Source organism: Ochotona princeps, chromosome 11 (assembly GCF_030435755.1).
Source record: "Ochotona princeps isolate mOchPri1 chromosome 11, mOchPri1.hap1, whole genome shotgun sequence".
Classification (NCBI taxonomy): Eukaryota; Metazoa; Chordata; class Mammalia; order Lagomorpha; family Ochotonidae; genus Ochotona; species Ochotona princeps.
Window position 1 is genome coordinate 5,328,898 of NC_080842.1, and position 21,419 is coordinate 5,350,316.

General features: G+C 38.1%; 1 protein-coding gene across 1 annotated transcript in view; it reads left to right on the plus strand.

The window, feature by feature from the left end:
• Positions 1-229: 229 nt before the first annotated feature.
• The window catches only part of LOC105942691 (A disintegrin and metallopeptidase domain 3-like), a 38,789-nt gene continuing 17,599 nt past the window's right edge, over positions 230-21,419 (plus strand). The window contains exons 1-4 of the mRNA XM_058669792.1: positions 230-277; positions 9,144-9,280; positions 12,125-12,311; positions 17,547-17,645. Coding sequence (XP_058525775.1) covers positions 9,153-9,280; positions 12,125-12,311; positions 17,547-17,645 — 414 coding nt within the window. The 5' untranslated portion in view covers positions 230-277; positions 9,144-9,152. The remainder of the gene's footprint in view (positions 278-9,143; positions 9,281-12,124; positions 12,312-17,546; positions 17,646-21,419) is intronic.

Below are 21,419 nucleotides of genomic sequence, written 5' to 3' on the forward strand. Positions count from 1 at the left end.
TTTATGTGGTGCTCTTGAGCATGTTTTTAAAGAAAGCATAACATTCTTGCATTATCCAGTTTCTAAATATTGCTAATTTAAAACTCCAATGCTTATGAAACTGTCACATAATACAACATAATTAAAATAATAAAAAAGAATACCCAGAAAAAAATTCCAATGCTAAAAATCACAGAAAAATTTTCTATTCTTTAGTTATGCAGACCAACCTGACTTTTTGGGGACAACATATTACGGAACGGCATGTGATCCAAATTTTGCTGTAGGAGTTGTTCTGGTATGCATTTATTCCCATTAATTAAATAACCATATCAGATTTAGACATTTAATGTTGATATCAACAAAGCACACAGAGTGTACCTGCCATAACACTTTGTCAAATGTTGATGTAATGTTTCTTTTTGGTCTTGATAATCAAATATTATCAAATTTAAGGTGTTTGGTATTTCTGGAAAAGCACATAACAGGAAACCCAGCTTATCATCTTAAGTGCTCAACAGTGAAAAAAAATTTCCATATTCTTTCCATCTTGTAAGAGTGAAATTTAACACTAACACCACCATTGTTGTCACTGGTAATCATAATTCTACCTTATATTTTCTCAGTTTCATGCATTCAGAGTCCACATATAAATGGAGTTATACAATATTTGTGTCTGTGACTAACTGCCTTATTTCACCAACACAGTGTCCTCAACTTTACCCATGTTGTAATATCACACATCAGCTCCTTGATAACTGTGATGGAATATTTTCCCACTTCAGGTAACACATTGTTGTTTTCCATTCACATTTCAAGGCACCATCATAACATTTTCATATCTTGGCTGTAGCACATATGTAGCAGCAAACACAGAAGTAATTCTTTGAGGTACAGTTGCCTCTTTAAAGATTTAGTTATTTTTATTTGGAAGGGAACAAAAAACAGAGAGAAGGAGACAGAGATATCCCACGTGTGGTGGGGCATACCGAAATGGCTGCAGTAGCCAGAACTGAGCTTTTCTGAGAACAGGAGCCAGGAGCTGCCTCCTGTGTTCCACATCGGTGCAGAAGCCAAGGGGTTTGACACAATTTCTGTTGTCCTCACAAGCCATATGCAGGGAGACAGTCTGGGAGTGGAACAGTCAGAATTTAACCAGCACCCATATGTGATGCCTGAGCTGAAAGCGTAGGCTTTACTCACTCTGCTCAGTGCTGGCCCCACAGATTTCATTAATTTCAAATAATAATAATTAAGCTTGCAGAAATATGCAGTATTTTTTATTTGGCATCATTTAATGGTCTTGAATAACCTACTGATTTCAAAAGTGGCTTGCATTCTTCCATATTCTCAGCAATATCTCAGTTTTATTCACCATTTTGCTTGTTTAATATGAACCACTAGATGGAATGAGGTGATGTCTCACTGAATTGGACCTGTAGTATCATTATTAGCAATGTTGAATGTCACTCAGTATGGTTATCAACCACTTGAGTGCATATACCTGCAGGAATGTCTATTGAGGCACTTTGTTCACTCTTAACTTGAGTTATTTGATTATTCTATTATTTTTGAGTGTTAGGAGCTATAATAAACTCATTATCAGATACTGGATTTGCAAATATCTTCTCCACTTCCATAAGTTACTTTTCTGTACTTAGGATAGTGTTATTTGAAATCTCTCTCTCCTCTTTCTCTCTCTCTTTCTCTCTTTTGCTGGATGTATTTTCATTTGCTTAAGTTATCTAACCCTTGTGTCCGAAATTTTCTTTCTGGATTTTATTAATTTTTTTTGTTTAAGTTGTTTTATATACACAAAGGGAATAAATTTTATGTATTTTAAACAGACAATTTTAAGAGACTAATTCTCATTCTACCCTTACCAACTCGCTCATTGCCAGCCTCTCTTCTATATTTTTCTTTCAATTTTTACAATGACATATTTCTCTTTTTCTTTATAATCACAAGCTTATCCTCTGCTAAATATGAATTCAACTACTAGTAACTAGAACAGCCACAATTCCTCAAGAGTTTAGACAAAGGCAATAAACCTTAACCAAATGCCAACATGTGAAAATGTCAATTTCATGAACACAAAATTCTCATTTTGTACTCTGCATAGTAACTTTCACGAATCTGTAAAACACATGATACTTGCTTTGGGGGGGAGACCAAATAATTTCAGAAAATGCAGTACTTTCCACTTGCATGAATTATGTTGCAAAAGACATGGTGAGTAGTGCTTTGTTATGTGTGTATACATATAATTATAATTTCTTCATGAGTTCACAAGCTAGTTGGCATCAAATTCGGCTCCAATTCTACCTATTCTTAGGCAAACTGGTGTATTATAGGAGTACAAGTAATTCATATTCTGATTTAATATTCTTTGGGTAGATTTCCTGGACTGCCATGGCTAGGTCTAATTATAAAGGTGTTTTATGATCTCCTATACATCTCAGGTGTCTCCTATAATGATTGTACTATTTTGCATTCTCATCAATAGTAGATTAAGGATATTATTTCCATTGCATTCCAACCAAATTTCAATATGTTTTGACCTATGGAAGATAGCCACTCTAACTGGGAGAACGTGAAGCCACATAACAGTTTTCATCTGCAGTTCTCCTATGGATGGTGACCCTTGCATCTTTTTAAATTAGTTTTTTTAAAAATTATTTGAATGGCATGTTGACAGAGAATAGAGAAAGAGAAATCTTCCATCTACTTGTTCACTTCCCAAGTGACTGTAATGTTGAGAGATGAGCCAGTCTGAAGCTAGGAACTTCTTCTGGATCTCCCATGTGTGTTCAGGGACCTAAGTGCTTGAGCCATTCTCCTCTGCTTTTCACAGTTAACAAACAGAAAGTGGTGCAGTCTGAATGAGAACTGGCATTCATGCTCTGTTGGCAGGCATAGTATTAGGCTTTTGCGCCACTGCCCTGGCCCTGATTGTAAGCATCTTTGCATGTGTCTTATTTGTATGTAATCCTACAAAAAAATGTTTCTTTGTATCTTTAGCATATTCTTTAACTGGGACTCATGGACCTAGCACCCACCAAGACAATGGGCCCAAGGACCCAGCCCCAGCAACTCAGGTCCCACTGGAACTCCTACCCCTGGGGCTCACAGACCCATCTTCCACCATGCAGGCGGGCTCAGGAACCTGGATCAGATGACCTGGGCTGTATTGGACTCCATGCGCATGAGGTGCACACTCCTTGCACCCATCATGTGGGTGCACCCAAGAATCCAGGCCCTGTGCCCTGCTGGACCCCTATAGCCAGGGTTCACAGACCTGACACCTGCCATGAAATCTGGCCCAAAGATCTGGCATCCATTGTGCGGTAGGCCCAGGAAACCCCTGCCCCTGGGGCATCTACCAGTTTTTGCCCTATGTTTTCTTTTAGTAATCTGATAGTTTCCAGTCTCAGATTTAGGGTCCTCATCTAGTGTGAGTCCATTTTGTGTACGGTGTCCAGGTTAACTGTCTAGTTACTCACTTCTGTGTGTTGAGATCTAATTTTGCAACACTTGTTGAAGACACTGTCCTTTCTTTAGGGATCGATGGTGGCACGTTGTGAGATTTGTTGGTTGTACCTGTATAGGTTGACTTCTGCCATTTCTAGTCTCTTGCATTGCTCCTCTTATCTAATCATGTGTCAATACCAAGCTGTTTAGGTTTGAATTGCCTTGGAATAGGTCTTAAAATCACCTTCAGATTCAGGAGTGTTTCATATGCCAAATCTCCTTTGCGAGTCCATATGAAATTTAAAGTCATTTTTTCCAGACCTTTGACAAACCACTTTGATGCTTTTATTAAGATCATAATGTGTCTGAAAATCTTTTTGGGTGGAATGAACATTTTTATTATAGTGATTTTTATAAGCAATGAACACGGGGGTGTTTTTTACTTTGTGATGTCTTCTATTTATTTCTCTAATTTTCATTTACAGGTCTGTCACATGCTTAAATTTATTCCAAGGAATTTAAATATTTTGAAGCTATTGTTAATAAGACTGATTTTGCAAGTAATTTCTCAATCATGACATTTTTGATTTATGCAGACTTCTGATTTTAGAGTGTTGTTATTTCATGCAACTTTGTTGTGCTCTCTTAGAGGTCTTACAATAGTGCAGTGGAATCTCCTTCCCTCGCACATTTGCAAAATTGTATCATGTGCAAAGGGGCATAGTCTTCCTCTTTTCCCATTTGTTACTCTTTGATTTACTTTTCGTTTCGGGCTAAAATGTTCAGAACTGTATTGAATAGTAATTGTAGAAGTAGGCATCCTTGTCTAGTTTCATATCTTAGTGTAAATTCTTTTTTTTTCTTAAAGCTGTATCCATCTTTTATTGGAACGGAGAGGAGACACAGAAAGTAAGATCTTCTGTCTGCTGGCCCATCCCCCAAGTGGGTGCAGTTGTTGGAGATAAGTTGATCCAAAGCCTGGATCCAGGAGCTTCTGGGTCTCCCACATAGACCCCACAAGGCTTTGGATCATCCTTCACTGCTCTCGCAGACCACAAGCAGGGAGCTGGAAGGGAAAAAAGAGTAACCAGGACACAAACTAGCGCCCATATGGGATCCCAGCACACGCAATGTGAGGACGTAGCCACTAGGCTATCATGCCAGGCTCCCTTAGTGTAAATTCTTACAATTACTCCATTTGATATGATGCTGCCTGTGGGCTTGTCATATATTGCCTTGATTATGCTAAAGATGATTTTTTTCTCTATGAACTTTGCTTAAGATTTTAATCAAAGAGGAAGCAAAAAAATTGACATCAACACAAGACATGAAAACTTTGGGGACATAATCAAGGGAATGTTAAGAGAAAAGTTCATTTCAATTAATGCTTGTTTCAAGAACAAAGTCACCAGGTAAATGGGCTAGCTGTCCTTGTAAAGGAGCTAGAAAAACAACAGCAAAATAATTCTAAGATTAGCAGAAAAAAGAAATAACAAAAATTAGGAAGGAAATAAACCAAGTAGAGAACTAAAGATCAACATATAGGTTCAATAAATCAAAAAGATGTTTCTTCAAGAAAAGCAATAAAATAGATTCCCTCACCAGCCCAGCTAATCACAAAATGCAGGCAGAAAATACAAATCAATAGAATCACAGAAGAAAAAGGGAATATAACAAGGGATGCCTCGGACAACTCTCTGCCAGCAGATCAGAAGACCCAGAAGGAAAGAATAGATACTTGGACACACGGTATACCAAAACTGAACCATGAGGAAATTAAAAATCTAAATAGAACTATTACATGGACTGAGATTGAATCTGTAATTAAATCTGTCTTAATAAAAGACCAGGACTGGATGACTCTACTGTTAAATTCTACAGAACATTGTAGAACTTGCTTAGATTTTCCACAAGCTATTTAACACAGTAGAAAGGCAGATAATCCTTTGCCGCCACCCAGCAGTGACACTAAAATGACGAGGCTTACTCTGAGGGTCTGGGAAGAGCAGGAACCGCAACCTGACCCCTCACTGCCAAAAGCGGCTGCATTTAAATCCTTATTTCCGATGCCCTTGTCCCCATTAGTCTAAGCTTTCCTCCCCACTTCTCCAGCCCTGTTTCCTCCACCCTTCTTCCCATATTTCTTCCCGTACTTTCGGCTGCATTTCTCCGTTCTTGTCCCTGTCTCTCCATACTGCTTTTACTGCTTCTGTCTGTATCCCTCTTCTCCGTACTGCTTTTACTTCCAGCTGTTTTAGCCTTCTTTCTGCCATCCTTCTTCCCACCCGTGCTTCTTCTCCCTTGTCCTATCTTTTTCCATCCACCATCCGTCTATCCGTCTATCGTCTGTCCATCTGTCCCACCGTCTATCTGTTCGTCCATCTGTCATGCCCGCCTAGCTTTTACCAGCTACTTTTATATCGTTCTCTACCAACCACTTCTTCCTGTGGGTCCACTTGGTGCTATGTGATAGGCCAGTAATCACAGCGAGGGCATTAACCTATCCCTTTGACTTCCTGTTTACCTGCTGGTGAGACCAACCCTGCCTCCTGGCCCTGGGCCAGCCGCCATCTTGTGACGGCCCCTCCTATTCCAGCTTTCCTATTCTAGGGAGAGGCTTCAGCACCCCGCTCCCCACAATCCTTCCAAACACTTTCCATAAAACCAAAATCACCTTAATGACAGAACTAGAACTACAACAAAGAGCACTCCAGGCACAAAAACTTCAACAAAACACTAGCTAGCAGAATCCAAAAACGCATCAGACAGAACGTTGGATTTATTCCTGGCATTCAGATCTGTTTTTACCTGTACAAATCAATAATTGTGATACACTACATTGGCAAACTGATGAATAGAAACCATATGTAAAACTCAATAGAAGCAGAGAAGGCATTTGATAAAATCCAACATCGCTTCATGCTAAAACCCCTAAGATAGGCAAAGAAGGAACATTCTACAACACAATAAGTGTTACATATGAAAAATTCAAAGGCAGCATCATACTTAATGGGGAAATATTAGAAGCTTTCCCACTGGGCTCAGCATAGTAACCTAGTGGCTATCATCCTCACCTTGCACATGCCAGGATCCCACATGAGCTCTGTTCATGTCCCAGTGACTCCTCTTCCCATCCAGTTCCCTGCTTGTGGCCTGGGAAAGCAGTAAGGATGACCCAAAGCCTTGGGACCCTGCACACACTTTGGAGACCTAAAAAAAAAAAAATTTGGCTCCTGGCTTCAGATCAGCCCAGCTCTGACCATTGCAGTCACTTAGGGGGTTAATCAGCAAACAGAAGATCTTCCTCTCATCTCTCCTCCTCTCTGTATATCTGCCTTTCAAATACAAATAAGTAAATCTTATATATATATAAAAGCTTTCCCACTAAAGTCTGGAACTAGACAAACATGTTCACTTTCACCAGTGCTATTCAACATAGTATTGGCAGTCTTCACTTGAGCTGTTAGGAAAGAAACAGAAATTAAAGGAAATAAAATTGAAAATGAGGAATTAAAATGATCCCTGTTCAGAGATGACATGATTCTATACATAGGGAAACCAAAAAGCTCAGCAAAGCGATGACTGGAAGTCATAAGAGAGTTCAGTAAGTTATGTGGATGTGCTGGTCTTTGAGCTGTCCTAATTGAAGTCTCATCCTACTATTGCATCTAGTACTCTTTTTAGTCTTTTCATGATTTCTTCATGACTACAATTTTCTGAAGACTGATGCACAATTTAAACAGCTCACACAGTTTATTGAATATCATTTCCCCTCATATGATAACGTTCATTGTGACTTAGACTTTTATTTAGGATGTGTTTTGTCTGATATCTACTGTAGTTACCGTGGTTCTCTCTGTTACTGTTTGCATGACAAAGTTATTGTCCTGTACTCTTTTAAGCAGTTTTTGTCTTTAGATCCAAAGGGATTACTTTATGATAACATATACTTTAATCTTATTTTTACATTCATATAGCTTTCCTATCCCTTTAATTTCCAAATTTACTTTACATTTAGATAATTATTGATAAGGAAGAATCTTCTCTTATTTTTTTTCCTTGGTGTATATATTATAAAATTGTTGTCGCTCCATTCTTCTGTTTCTTATGTGATTTGGGGATCTGTTTTTCAAGATACTTTTTCTTATATTTTTCTTCTGTGTGTATGCCATGGCATTTCTTTTTCTATGTAGTTGTGCAGGCAGTTGTAGAAAACCTCACAAAATTGAATCCTATTTTAAAATGAGTTAACTTAAATTACATAAAAACCTCCACTGTCTCAAACAACTTTTTTCATGTTCTTGATGTCACAAATTGCATATTTTTATACAGAATACTCATTTCATGGGATTTAGTAATTTTACATCCTGTAAGAAAGTGAACTTATATACAAGAATTTAAATAAATTGCTTATGAATGGATGTTAATTTTTGTACCAGAATATACATTATGAAAATGCTGAGCATGAATTTCAAAATTACTTGGCACCACAATAAACATCTTTTAATTATGTTTTCAATGAAGTTTAAGAAGTCCTCTCTTGTATCTAAATTTATCAGAGAATTTTATAAATGACTTTTTTTTTCCGATTTTACTTGCTTATTTTGAAGGACAGAATGACAAAAGGGGAGACATAAGAGAGAGTTTGCATTAACTGCTTCACTCACCAAATGCCTACAGAACTGAGGGACAGACAATGCCAAATCAGCAGGCAGACATGCCATCCAGTTCTGCCACATAAATTTTAGAGACCCAAGTACTTGGGTGTCTTCTCTTTCCTTCCAGGTGCGCACTGCATCCTGGTACCAAACCAGGCACTTCAATATTGGAATTAGGGATCTCAAATGCTTATTTTAGCTATGGTGCCACAATTCCCATCCCTGAGGGCATAGTAATTTTCATATAGCTTAGTACTTTAATCTAGTGTACTTTCTTTTCAAATTTAAGGACTTCTTTAAATTTCTTGTAAATCAGGTATACTGGTTAATGCAATCAAAAGATTTCTGAGGGTTGTCTGTTTCTATGTGTCAATGACTAAGTTTTCAAATCACTGCATAAATATCCCATTGTGTAATAGAATCTAATATGAAAAGGATATATGCTCTATTTTTTTAACTTCATTATGTTGGAAATAAAAACCTATAAGACAGGCATAAAATTCATTGATACGTGAATGGAGAAAAAACTTCTTTTAATAGACATATATTGTGAGAAGGAAATTTACTTGATGATTCAAATGATCACTTTGTAGAATATTTATCATTGATCTAGATTCAATAATTCTTAACATTTTTCACATATCTTCTCGTTTTTTGATTTCTGATTAAACTATTCAGAATCTATATAGTTTTTTATGTTCGCTTGATAGATATAATAGTGTTACTGAAATAATTATCATTTTGTCAAAATTATTGTTGGTCTTTGACGGATTTAAATTAATAAAATGTTTGAACATCGTGAAATATAATATTTTTTAAAATGTGTTAATGGTATTTGGATGAAAAATAGGGTTATTCAAAACGAATACTAACATGTGTAGTTAACTTCTAGTCTTCCAGATTCTTAAGAAAATACCTGGCTTTCATATATCTGTTCCTTAAGTTTGCATTTGATCAATATGATCCCCAAATCCGCTAAGAACAAGGCATTGAGACTGTGACGCAGGCAATGATTCTGTGTTTTTTTCTGTTTAGTATCCAAAGATGATAACGTTGGAGGCATTTTCAGTTGCTGTGGTACAATTTGTTGGAATTAATCTGGGATTAAACTATGATGACCTCTCCAATTGTTACTGCCCAGGGACTGTTTGCATAATGAATCCTAATGCCATGTAAGGTGTTTGTTTTTTGGAAAAAAAAAATATTTTTCCGTTTGAGAATACGCTTACTATCCCTTGATGTGCAATCTCTTACCATATAAATTTGCAAATCCCACATACCTGGAATATGGAAATTTGTGAGTGAACCAAAAACACAAAAATGGTTGGGACTGTAAAGAATTTATTTTTAGACACAGGGAAAAGGACATGAAACACCACAAGGCTAAAGAAGCCTGAATCATAGAGGTCCAGGAAGTAACATGAACTATAAGAAAGAGTCTGCTCCTGCGTTTACGATGCAGGGTAAGGGTTTTAAGATAGATAGAGTAAAAGCCATTCCAGCCAGGCTATGAAGTGAGGATAATACAAGTTCATCTAGCAGGTTAAGGCAAAATGAATCAAAGGGACCTGAAACACGCTACTTGAGACATGATGGTTTTCATACTAACCTAAAGTATTGAGGTTCACAGGAGTGGGAGTTGTGAAAGAACTTTTTGTGGGGCATAGGACATCTTAAGTTACTAGCAGGTATTTTAAGACATCAATGTTTTAAGAAAGGGGTAACTTATGTGGGGACCTTGGGTGCAGTTTGTATAGGTTAAATCTGAACAGACTGAGTCAGAATTATTAAGTCTGTATGTGTGTGTGTACATATATATATATATATATATATGTACACACACACATATATATATATCAGAGAATAGGAGATCTAAATAATAAGGTTAAGAAATAACATAAACAAATTGGGGCTGGCCTTGTAGCATAGTGAAAAAAAAAAAACTGTGCCTGTGATACTAGTATCCAATATGGATGCAAATTTGAGAGCAGTTGCTCAACTTTCAAGTTAGATCCCTGCTAATATGCCTGGAAAAGTAGAGGTGGTTCAAGTCCTTGGGTCTCAGTATCCATGTGTAAAACCCAGATGAAGCCCCCGGCTCCTTGTTAGCCCTGTCTCAGTCTCAGTTATCGTGAACATTCTGGAGTGAAGCAGTGGGTTGAAGAGCTGTGTCCCTCCCTTCATCTGGGTCCAACCCCATCTCCACTACTTCTTTTCCATTTCCCTGCTGGTGTTTCTCAGAAAGCAATGGAAGATGGCACAAGTAACTGGGCTACTGTACCTGTTGGGAGATGCAGAAGAAACTCCTGGCCTCTGGTTTTGGCTGGGCCTGACTCTTGCCAGTGCTATTTGGGATGTAAACCAGTGGATGGAAGAGTGCTCAATCTTTCTCTCTCTCCCTCTCCACTTCCCTATCCATTCTATCTCTCTTTCAAATATAGCAATTATGATTTATTTGTATGTGTGCATATGTATCTGAGAGAGAGAAAAAGAGGAAGAGCAAGGAGGGAGAAAAGAGAGAATCTTGCAAACCATGAATGAGTACAAACAGTCACAACATTGTTTTTGTGCCATCCTGAAGCATAAACCAGACCCCAATTTAGAAGAAATACCAAGGGAATGATGTGGAGTCTTGTTTAAGGTCAAATGTGTGTAAGAGTAAAGGAGAGAGCTGACCATTCTAGTGCAGTCAGTTAGTCCACCACCATCAATACCAGCATCCCGTATCAACACACGTGCGCTTCCCCAGTGGCTGGCAGAGTGAAGCAAATGAGGCATTAGCTGTTACTCCCAAGGTGAATTGGCAGGAATTTGGTTTGGAAGTAGAAAGCCAGGCCTTGAACTCGCACTCTAATCTGTCCTACTGTGAAATAAGGACATGTACACTATTTAAAATGAAGACTACCTTTGTCAAAGAAGTGATTAAGAAACCTGTGTTTTCCTACTTGAAAGCAATGATGAAGACTAATAGACACAGTCCTATCAAAGTGATTTTTTCATTACATTCCAAATGTTAAAATCCTGTGGAACTTTTCCAACACCAAAAGAGCATTAGAAGAATAATTCTGTGACACCATTGCAAAAACTCCTAGCTTCAGTCTTACAATGTGAACACATTTAGTAAGCATACATTTATGGAAATTCTATAAAGTAATTGTCCAGCAGTTTCAAAACTTTTACAATGAGCTAAGTTGAATTAAGGAACTTAGGCTAGCAGCCTAAGAGTCGTAACTAGATTCATGCATTCATTTTCATTTGGATTTTATTGCTATAAAGTGTCATACCGTTAAGTTTAGGGAAATTTGAAAGATACTTGAGGAAAACATAGCAGAAATGAATTGTTATATTCTAATTTTGAAAGAACTAATCTGTTTATATGGATAAATTATTTCTACATAAGCATACACAGAACTATTTAGAGCTATAAATTGTCATGTCCCCTGACACAGCAATTCCAAAAAGAACATTTTAAACTAAATTTGCTTTGAGTTAAAGATTATTATCCAATTATGGGGAATTCATTAAACAGTTTACTTAAACATGTGGAAAAACAAGGAGCAAATTAAGTTATAAAAATACACTGTAGAGTATATATTTTTCCTCAATGTTGGACTATTTTTTTGGCTTCGTTTCCTACCAAAAAGCAGGTGGTTCCACATTATCATTGATATAATTAGCCATCGTTTCTTTATTCCTTAATTTTTTCCCTTTAAGTCTCCCCAAAAATTCCATTTTCTTAGTAATTGTCTGGGCTTCATGTAATAATAATTTTGCTTGCAATAACAGAATGCACTCAACTAGAGCTTTAGCTTTTACTTTCTAGGCGTATTGTAATAAATTGCACTGTATATGAGCCAGTGGAATTTGTTTGCCACTCATATTCAAAGCAACTTCTGATTTTCCTTGTTTTTTAGCCAAGTGAAGTAATTGAAAAGTTGCAACATGTCTTTGGATAGTGTTACTCTAATGTTGATGATGTTTGTTTCATTTGTCTGAGGAATGTAATTTAATTTTAGAAAATCCAGTGGTCTGAAGTTTTTTAGCAGTTGCAGCATGGAAGATTTTAAAAAGTCGGTGTCACAGCCTGCATTTGAATGTCTTCAGAATCAAAAAGTTCCAAAAGTGACTTACCAAGGAAAAGCTTCACTGTGTGGCAATGGCATTTTGGAACAGAATGAGCAATGCGACTGTGGCCTTCCAAAGGTTAGTCCCCGGAGCTAATGGATCATCCAAAAGATCAGTGTGAGACTTTATTTTGTTTTGTTTTGTTTTTTCCTCTTGAGGTCTTATAGAGATGGATGTAGTGTGAAAGCACACAGTCTCTACAATGCTGAATATTTTTTCAAATAGGTCAGGTTAGTTTATAGTAACTGATTGAATTTAAACTATTTATTTAAAGAATGTGGTTCCCAGGAATATGTAATGTGGAATCAAAAGAGATTTTCACGTGTATTTTTTTAATACTAAAGAGAAGTAGCATCAGTGTTAAAATCACCACTTCCATCACCATCTGGATTCCTCCGGAATGCCTGTACAGGTTCGCTGTGTTGTGAGATGTTCCCTGTCACTCTTTTTTTTTTCATCCCCTGGTCTCAAAACTTTGCATCTGCCGTGACCTTTTTTTCCCACTTGGTCCCACGCTATTGGGTTAATTGCGTTCTTTGGTTCACTGTCTTCATGACAATCATGTGAAGTGATAGAACACTAACATGCACATGTCCACACTGTTCCTAACACTTGCATCCTGTCCTCTAGCATAGCAGTACATAACATCCACTTGTTGTTACATGGTTTTTATTAATTTCAGCAGTTTACCGTAATACGCTTGAAAAACTTTGTAAGTATTCCTTCTTGTAATTAAGTTAAAAGTCGTGCTTTATGTAGATGTACTTAGTAATCATTATGACTGCAGATGCAGGAGTGCAGGGACTTCCTGCTTATGAGCACTCAAATATTTACTAACGCATTTTTTCCTCTGCTTTCTAAAGAGCTTAGATCTTGTATTTAAGTTCTGATATATGTCAGTGACTTTTGACTGTATATCTAGTTATGGACTTTCCGCCTCATCAAATAAGTGAATAATACCTGAGCAACAGCAAATTCGTTCAAAAAACATGGTTTTGCCAATTTAAACTGCCACTTTTGTATTGTATAACAAATCAAATCTTTTTCAAACTTTGCCACCGAATACTGCCATTTTTTTTTCATTTTTACCAAGTGTGCATGTGTAATGATAGCTAACTTCAGTTTCAGATAGAATTCCTATGATTATTAGAAAGTTAATTGTACATCTATGCATAATAGTCATGAGTTTTCCCGAAGTTTGTAGTGAAATGTATGCTTATTCATAATTTCATCATGCTCTTTGTGTTAGACATACCCACCTATCATTAATATATTTAATATATCCCACTCTACTTTCTTAGGTGCGTTTTCTCATTCAAAAAATCATTTTAAGGCTGAATTCTTGGGGCCTGTATTGTGATGCATCTGGTTATGCCGCAGCCCACAGAGATTACTGCCCTTCCATGGAGCACCTATTCCAGTCCTAGTTGCTCCACTTCCAGTAGCGCTCCCTAGCAACACACCCAAATACTCGGTGCAAGTACTTGGGCCGTCGCCACTGATGTAGCAGAAAGGCTGTTTGTGGGTCCTGAATTTCTCCTTACCCAGCCCTAGCTCTTATAGCTGTTTATTAATTATGCCAGCAGTGGAAAATTCTCTCTCTCTCTCTCCCCCATCTATGTGTAACTGACTTTCAGGCAGTAAATAAAGCTTTTATGAAATAAAAAAGTAAAAGTAGCACACTTCCATTGGAAGCTCTATTAATGGCTTGAACTTTGTAAAATGTTTTACTCTGCCTGGTGAGCATTTTGCTTTTTCCTATGTGTAAGTTTCTTACATCATAAATTTTTCATTGCTGTCTCACCTGTTGATGAGGATACATTTGATTAATACATTTCAAGTTCAGAAATCTCTTCTACTGTTCCGAGATCTAGCGATTTTCTGCAACGCATTTTGCTCCTTTATCATTTACGTAGGATGCTGCTTTTAGATATCTTCCATTTATTAAGAGAAGTACAATTTAGCACAATTTATCTGACCCAAGAATGTCCCAGAGTAATTTATCCAGCAACATTGAACAAGCAGTATCTGTACACAGAAACAGCTTGATTCCTGAAAGCTCTGTTTTTTTTTTTTTCTTTGTCTAGACTTGGTAATTGGGAGCAGTTGCACTAGACTGTCATGGTCTGAGGATTTGCTAGCCAGTGGTTAGCTAAATCCCAGCTACCATGATGTAGAGACTCTGGCTCTTTGTTAGAGAATTTATTTTAATTAAGCTTCAATTTGTTACCATAATGGGCTACATTGCATGTCACTACTTGCCCAGGTACAAAAGTATATGACTAACAGAAACTTATTCACTGAACTATAAAACTCTCCGTATCTGATCAACATCACCCTGCCCTTTGGTAAAGCTGACCAAAGCCTTCAAGTGGTGCCACTCAGTGTTACCGTAACCACGGGCTCATAATGTTCTCAGAATGGCATTCATAATCAGAGGCATCAGGTTAGTTCAGTATTCCCTTTGTTGTCATTATTTCTTCACCACTCTAGCTCCAAAGAATCCAACTGAGTGCAATGGATAGTTTCATATGAATATTTCAGCATCTTGAGGCTGACGGGTACAGTTTCTCCCATATCAGATATTTTCACATTGCAACAAAAATGTTACTTATTATACACAGTCCTTTCTGTTTGGCTATAAAAGGTGCAAATATTCTCTCCAATCCAGTGTTAGAGAATTTGTCAGTTATCCATATCCATAGCCGATTCAGTAGAGCTATGGTGGTAGCTAATGATGGAGAAACATCTCCAATTCTGACTTCATGTTCATTTTTGCTGAGCTATGAAAGAAAGACTCTCCCAATGTCTATGTATAAGGAGTTGCACCCATTGAAAAAGTGTCTTCATTTCGTATGGCTTGTTAGGAGATTCAGATGAGTGGCCCCCTTTTTTTTAAAAGATTTTTTTATTATTATTGGAAAGCCAGATATACAGAGAGGAGGAGCGACAGAGAGGAAGATCTTCCATCCAATGTTTCACTCCCCAAGTGAGCCGCAACGGGCCGGTGCGCACCGATCCAAAGCCGGGAACCAGGAACCTCTTCCGGGTCTCCCACACGGGTGCAGGGTCCCAATGCATTGGGCCGTCCTCAACTGCTTTCCCAGGCCAGAAGCAGGGAGCTGGATGGGAAGTGGAGCTGCTGGGATTAGAACCGGCGCCCATATGGGATCCCGGTGCTTTCAAGGTGAGGACGTTAGCCGCTAGGCCACGCCGCCGGGCCCAAAATGGCCCTTTTCAAACTGAATATACACTGACAGGAGGGTTGGGGTTTAGAACTTGCATATTGGTTCTTTACATTTACTGGCACATGATTTCGTGCACAGATAAACTTGCCCTTCTAAGTCCTCCAAGTATACTGCAGATGCACATTAGACTTTTCTCCATGGACCATGGTGTGTGTCGGGAATCACCAACAGAGCAGCAATATTTGAGACTCATATTTGTCTAAGGTTATGTCATGGAGGCATGGCACAGTAGGAAATTTATGGAGATTAAAGGATCATGGTGATAAATATATGTATTTTCAAACTGTTGGATAATGTTCTTCTGGTTTCCTCATTCAATTTGCAGCATAAGTTAAAAAACCCACAAGCAATTTTTAGCTGTTATTATATTTTAGAAATGAACACAAAATTCATGAAAATGAGAATCACACTGCATATAAAGGACAAGGGAGTGGACTTAGGATGTCAGTGATATTTGTTATGAAGTGAATCATGGACTATTACTGTGACTTATGAATTTGAATTCAATGTGAAACATCCCACATTTAGTCATACCCCAGTGGAGGGGTATCAGTTAGAGTTTTGTGTCTCAACTATTGCATTATCCACCCATGAATCAAAAACACAGGGAAATAGGTAAGGTCTTGCAGCTTTTGTAGAGAGAGTGGAAAGAAGTCATGCATCAGAGTTGTGGAAAGTCTAGTTTTCTAAGATGTCATTTGCTTCTGAAGAGAAAACTTCTCAATCCGTTTAATGTTGATGCCTTTGATGGCTTCCAGTGACGAGAGAGACCTGCCGAGAGTTGAGAGAGATCCATCTTGAGATGACACACATTAATCTAAGAACTGCAGCTGTGAAGTGTGGGCGCATGCAATTTCTTACTCTCCCTTCCTATAGAGTTCAAATAAATGTCTTCTGTTGTCATTTCCTAAAGCCTAGGGCATGGGAACTCTTGTTGACAACTCGATCACAAAGACCTTCTTTTATATGGTGAAAATATACTGTGGTCAGTGTAGTAGTGAGGCTGACTCTTGCAATCCTGAATTCATCACAGTGCCAGCTCCAGTCTTTGTTGCTCCACTTTCAATCCCAGCTTCTGGTTAATGAAATCTTGGAAGGCAACAGAAGATGGCTTAAGAATTTTTTCCCCTAACACCCATGTGGATGAGACAGATGGAGTTATGAGTGAATTGCATATAGAAGCTCTTATTGTCTCTTTTTTCTTACCACTGTAAATTTACCTTTCAAATAAGTTTATATAACACACACATCCCTATTTTGGCATAACGCATTAAGGCTTTACAATGCTTTTTAAAGATTTACTCATTATTTCAAAGGCAGAATGAGAGAGAGTGAGTGTCTTCCATCCACTGGTTCATTCCCTAAATGGTCAAAATAGCTGGAGCTGTTCTGATCCAAAGCCAGGAATTTTGACAGTATACTCAGTCTGCCACAGAGGTGCAGGTTCCCAAATATTTGGGCCATTTTTCATTGCTTTCCCAGATGCATTATGAGGGAATTGGATGGGAAGCGGAGCAACTGTGTGTTGAACCTGTGCCCATCTGAGCTGCTTGTATCCCAGGTGGTGGCTTAGCTTCCTATTCCACAACACTGACCCTAATGACTTGCAATGTTGATTTATGTCAGGGATTATGAGAGCAAGAGAGATATGAAGCTCCCCTGTTAGAGAAATAGTCCTCCTGGTACCTGTCCCCTTAGTGCTTCAATCTGTATTTTCCACTAGTGAATACATGGGGTTGGCAACATTGTCATCCAGTATTATCCATTGTGTGTTCTGTACCCAGTTTTGTGTGTCATATTTACATGACTGACAGTACAGAACGTCTTTTCATGCCAGCATCACCATAGTCATTGAGTAATATGTTGCATTACACTTGGGGTGGTCCTATCACTAGGGCATAGGCATTTTTCAGTTCCTCTACAGAAGAATGAGACCGTGATTGTGCAAAAAAGCTGTCCCTGCACAAACCCTAATTGTATGTGACACCTAACCGCACTTAGAAACATCTAAAATCATTCATGTGATTCCAAAGGTCTGTTTTTAACTTTAACAATCTGCTTTTAGGCATGCACACACAAAAGGTGCTGCAATCCTGCGGACTGTACACTGATTGGCTATTCTGAGTGCGGCAGTGGGCCATGCTGTGATTCAAAAACATGCATGGTAAGCTTTCAGAATATCACATTGTTTTCTCCCAGGGACAGTCTTGTGTTCATATTTACTTGCTATTAGCATTTGAAAAGATATTTCAGATGTCTTACTTTGTCTTGTATTGAAAGCACTTATGATACAGCTCTTCATGCCATGGAATATTTCATGTCCGTAAATAATCTCTAGAGCGTGCTTTCTGGAGAATGTTGCTATTTTCCCTAGAGATGATGTTGAACATTTGGATATGTGAGTGTTTTCAAAATAAACGTCTCTTCCACTGATAAATGGTATTTTCTGCACAACTGATTTCACATAGATGTCTTTGGTATATTTCAACCTTCCTCTTATTTCCATTTTTTAAACAGCATATTCAATTTCTAATGAACACCCAGTCATTTCTTGCATATACCACCAACTCTAGATCTTTTTGATTCAATGCATTTTTTTATGCCTGAATATAGCTCTTCATGACTGAACAACTTAAAACAAGTCTGGATTAATCATCGTACACAATTAGACATGTGATGTTTTTATAACCAACAAACACAAAAACTTACTTTTTTTTGAAATTTACACTTGATTGTAGCCAAAGGGCTGAGAAGCAAATCATTTCTTGAAAACTGTAGAAACAGCAGATCCCTGTAAAATGGTAATATATGGTACACATTTTCTCCTATTTCTCTTATTTTCTTTTTCTTAATTTTTTAAAATTTATAGTTAGTATTTGATAGATTCAGTATGATTTATGGTACATTTACATCTAAAATTTGCTTATCCACTTACTCTTTTCGCTTAGATCAAGTGAATGAAGTTCACATACTACACACTATGGATGTGGCAGCAGAGCGATGCTTCCCGCATCCCACTTGCTCATGCCTGCATTCCCCATCCTCCCTGTCCCTTCCCTTCTTTTGTGCTCACAGGCCTAATACTCTGGTAGGTAAAGCTCTGAACACATAGTCAATAGAAATTTAAATTAAAAAAAGAAACAACTTTTATTGTTTCCCTATTATTGCAGAAAATGTCTTCCAATTCTGACATTCTTCTGCCTCACTCGTTCTATTATTCAGGCTTTCCACTGAATTTTTTTTATTTGCTCTATTCTTCATTTTCAATATATCAGTTTTTATTTGGTTCATTACTATTTCTTTTTAACAAATTCTTTAAATTCCTTGAACTCCTGAATGTGTTTCACATTGTTGATAAGAAGCTTTATAACCAGTTTTTAAAATTCTTTATTCCCCATTTTCTCGGTGTATTCCTCAGTTAGCTCTGAGGTTAACAAAATAGAGCAACCAGACACATTTTGGGTGGAGTCTGTAGGATGCCTAGTCTGTGCTATTTTCCCTGGGAGACCAGTGTGATACATAGGGTTAGAAGTGAGTTCTCTCCTGGCTCAGCAAGTACACAGCTTGCTGTTGTCCCTTTAGCCCCACAGCCTTTTCTTCTGTACACAAAATGATGCCCGACGTGACACTGATGGCAGTCTGGGCATTCTGGCTGTTAGGTATGGGTGTCATCCTGACCTACTTGCGGTGGAACTCAACGGGATGCCAAGTTGGTACTGTTTCCCCTGTGGAACCAGTGAAATGACTTGTGCCAGATGAGAGTCTTCTCCCAGCTAGGCACATGTGGAGCTCACCATTGTTCTTGCAGCCACCCCACCACCCACAGTCTTTTCCTCAATACACAAAATGGTGCCTGCTGGGGGTTAGTTCTGAGGGCCACTTGGACCTATCTTGGATGGACCTGTACAATGACAAGTTGGTATGTAGTAGCTATATCTTACTCAGCTCTATTACAGCAGTTTCTCGACTGTTCTCCTCTTGAACAATGACTATCCGTTTCTGCAATTAGATACTTGCTAAGAAATTTCTTTTTTCCCAATTTCTTAACAAACCCAGATCTCCTAGGAAGATTGATTGCTCTTGATTTTGGGAATCTGGCACCATGAGAACCTTATTGCCACACCCTATCAGAAACTAAAGTGACAACATGGTAAATTTACTATTGGATATCTGAACCAAAGAAAACATCAGATAATTGTATATAATATCCCACATAAAAACCCAGTTGTAAGGTCGTATTGGGTATCACCCTTATTTTAAATAATGCAATAGGTAATTGCTCGATTAACTATTCTGAGGTGTCTTGTCAAATCATGGCCAGGATGCTACTATGACCATAGTAGGTTCTTTCAGCCTCAATTGCACTTCAGGAATATTGTTTTTTTTTTTCTTTTTTTATATATATATTCATTTATTCATTAAGTACATTGTATTACATGACACAATTTCATAGGTACTGGGATTCCCCCCACCCCCTTCACCCCAAACCCTTCCCCCATGGTGAATTCCTTCACCTTGATGCATAACCACAGCTCAAGTTCCGTTGAGATTCCCTAATTAAAAGTTCACACCATACAGAGTCCAGCATCCCACTTGTCCAGTTCAAGTTCAACGGCCTCTTAGGGAGGCCCTCTCAGGTTTGAAGGCAGAGCCAGCAGAGCATCACCTCGATCAATTAGAAGCTCCAACATATCATCAGCAACAGTCCAGGTATGATGAGGCTGGTGCAGAGTCCACTGATTGACATAGTCCATCAGTGGACTATGTCAATCGATGGAATATTGTTTTTTTAGTATTCAATGCAGCAATTCTTAGAATACCCATTAACCATGTCCTAAACCACCTCCAAACCTCTCATCCATGCTTTACCATAGGGAATAACAACACTGAATCTAAAGACATCAAGATGAGAAAAGGGATATCAGTTCTATGTAGGTCTATACAGAAGATCCAAATACCAAATGGCATTCTAAAGAGAAAGCAAAGGTGCCCAGGAGTTGGAGGGAGACAAAATGTTTTTGTCATGCACAGGAAGATACAAACTGCATGTGAACAAAACACATCATTGGTACAGATAACAAAATAATTGATGAAGCAAATCAATCCAAAAGAACAAAAAGGATTAAATTTTAAAATATGTAGGTGAATTCCAAAACAAAAAAAAATGAAAGGTATAAGGTAAAAATATATACATTGCTCATCTCGAAAATGAATAATGAAATGGAGACCAGAGTACCAGGACTCAAAGAAAATCTGCAGTATGTGTCTCTATTTCATAGTAAAAGTAAGCTGCCAGTAGAACTGTTAAATATACCTAGACAACAAAATACTAGACTCCCTACCATTGTGTATACACAGATAAAGAGCTTAACATTGGAACTGAGACTACTATAGCTGAAGGACTGTATTATTGTAAGACCCAGGGAACATTGGGAAGTGGAGAAGAGGACGGGAGGAAGTGGAGGGAAAGGCAGGAAGTCCTATAAGTACAAAATGGTAAAACAGAAAACAAGAATTTTTTTTTAAAAAGTATGTAGGTGAATGGAAGCTAGCAGAGACAGAAAGTCTATGGCCGGACTACAGCGGGAGAGCAGGAAACAGTCAGGGCATTCAGTGGCTTAAGAGATAACTGAACCCAGTCTTACAAAGCTTCTCCAAGCAAGGATGCAAAGGTTTATGATCTGCATTGTATCAACTCTTGGATATTCAACCTACAATAGGAGCTGGAGTGTGCAAACATCAAAGGGCAGAGGTGAGTCAAAAAGAAGAAAGAGAAAGCAATGAAGATTCCCAAACACAAGGGAAGCAAGAGTTAGGCAATGTTTTCACTGGCTTCCGTCTCATATTCAGCCTTCCTGGCTGGCTTGCCACATGTTGTGAGCAGTGGATAACCCAGTTGAATTTATTCCATGTTCTTCCCTCCAAACATAAACAAATG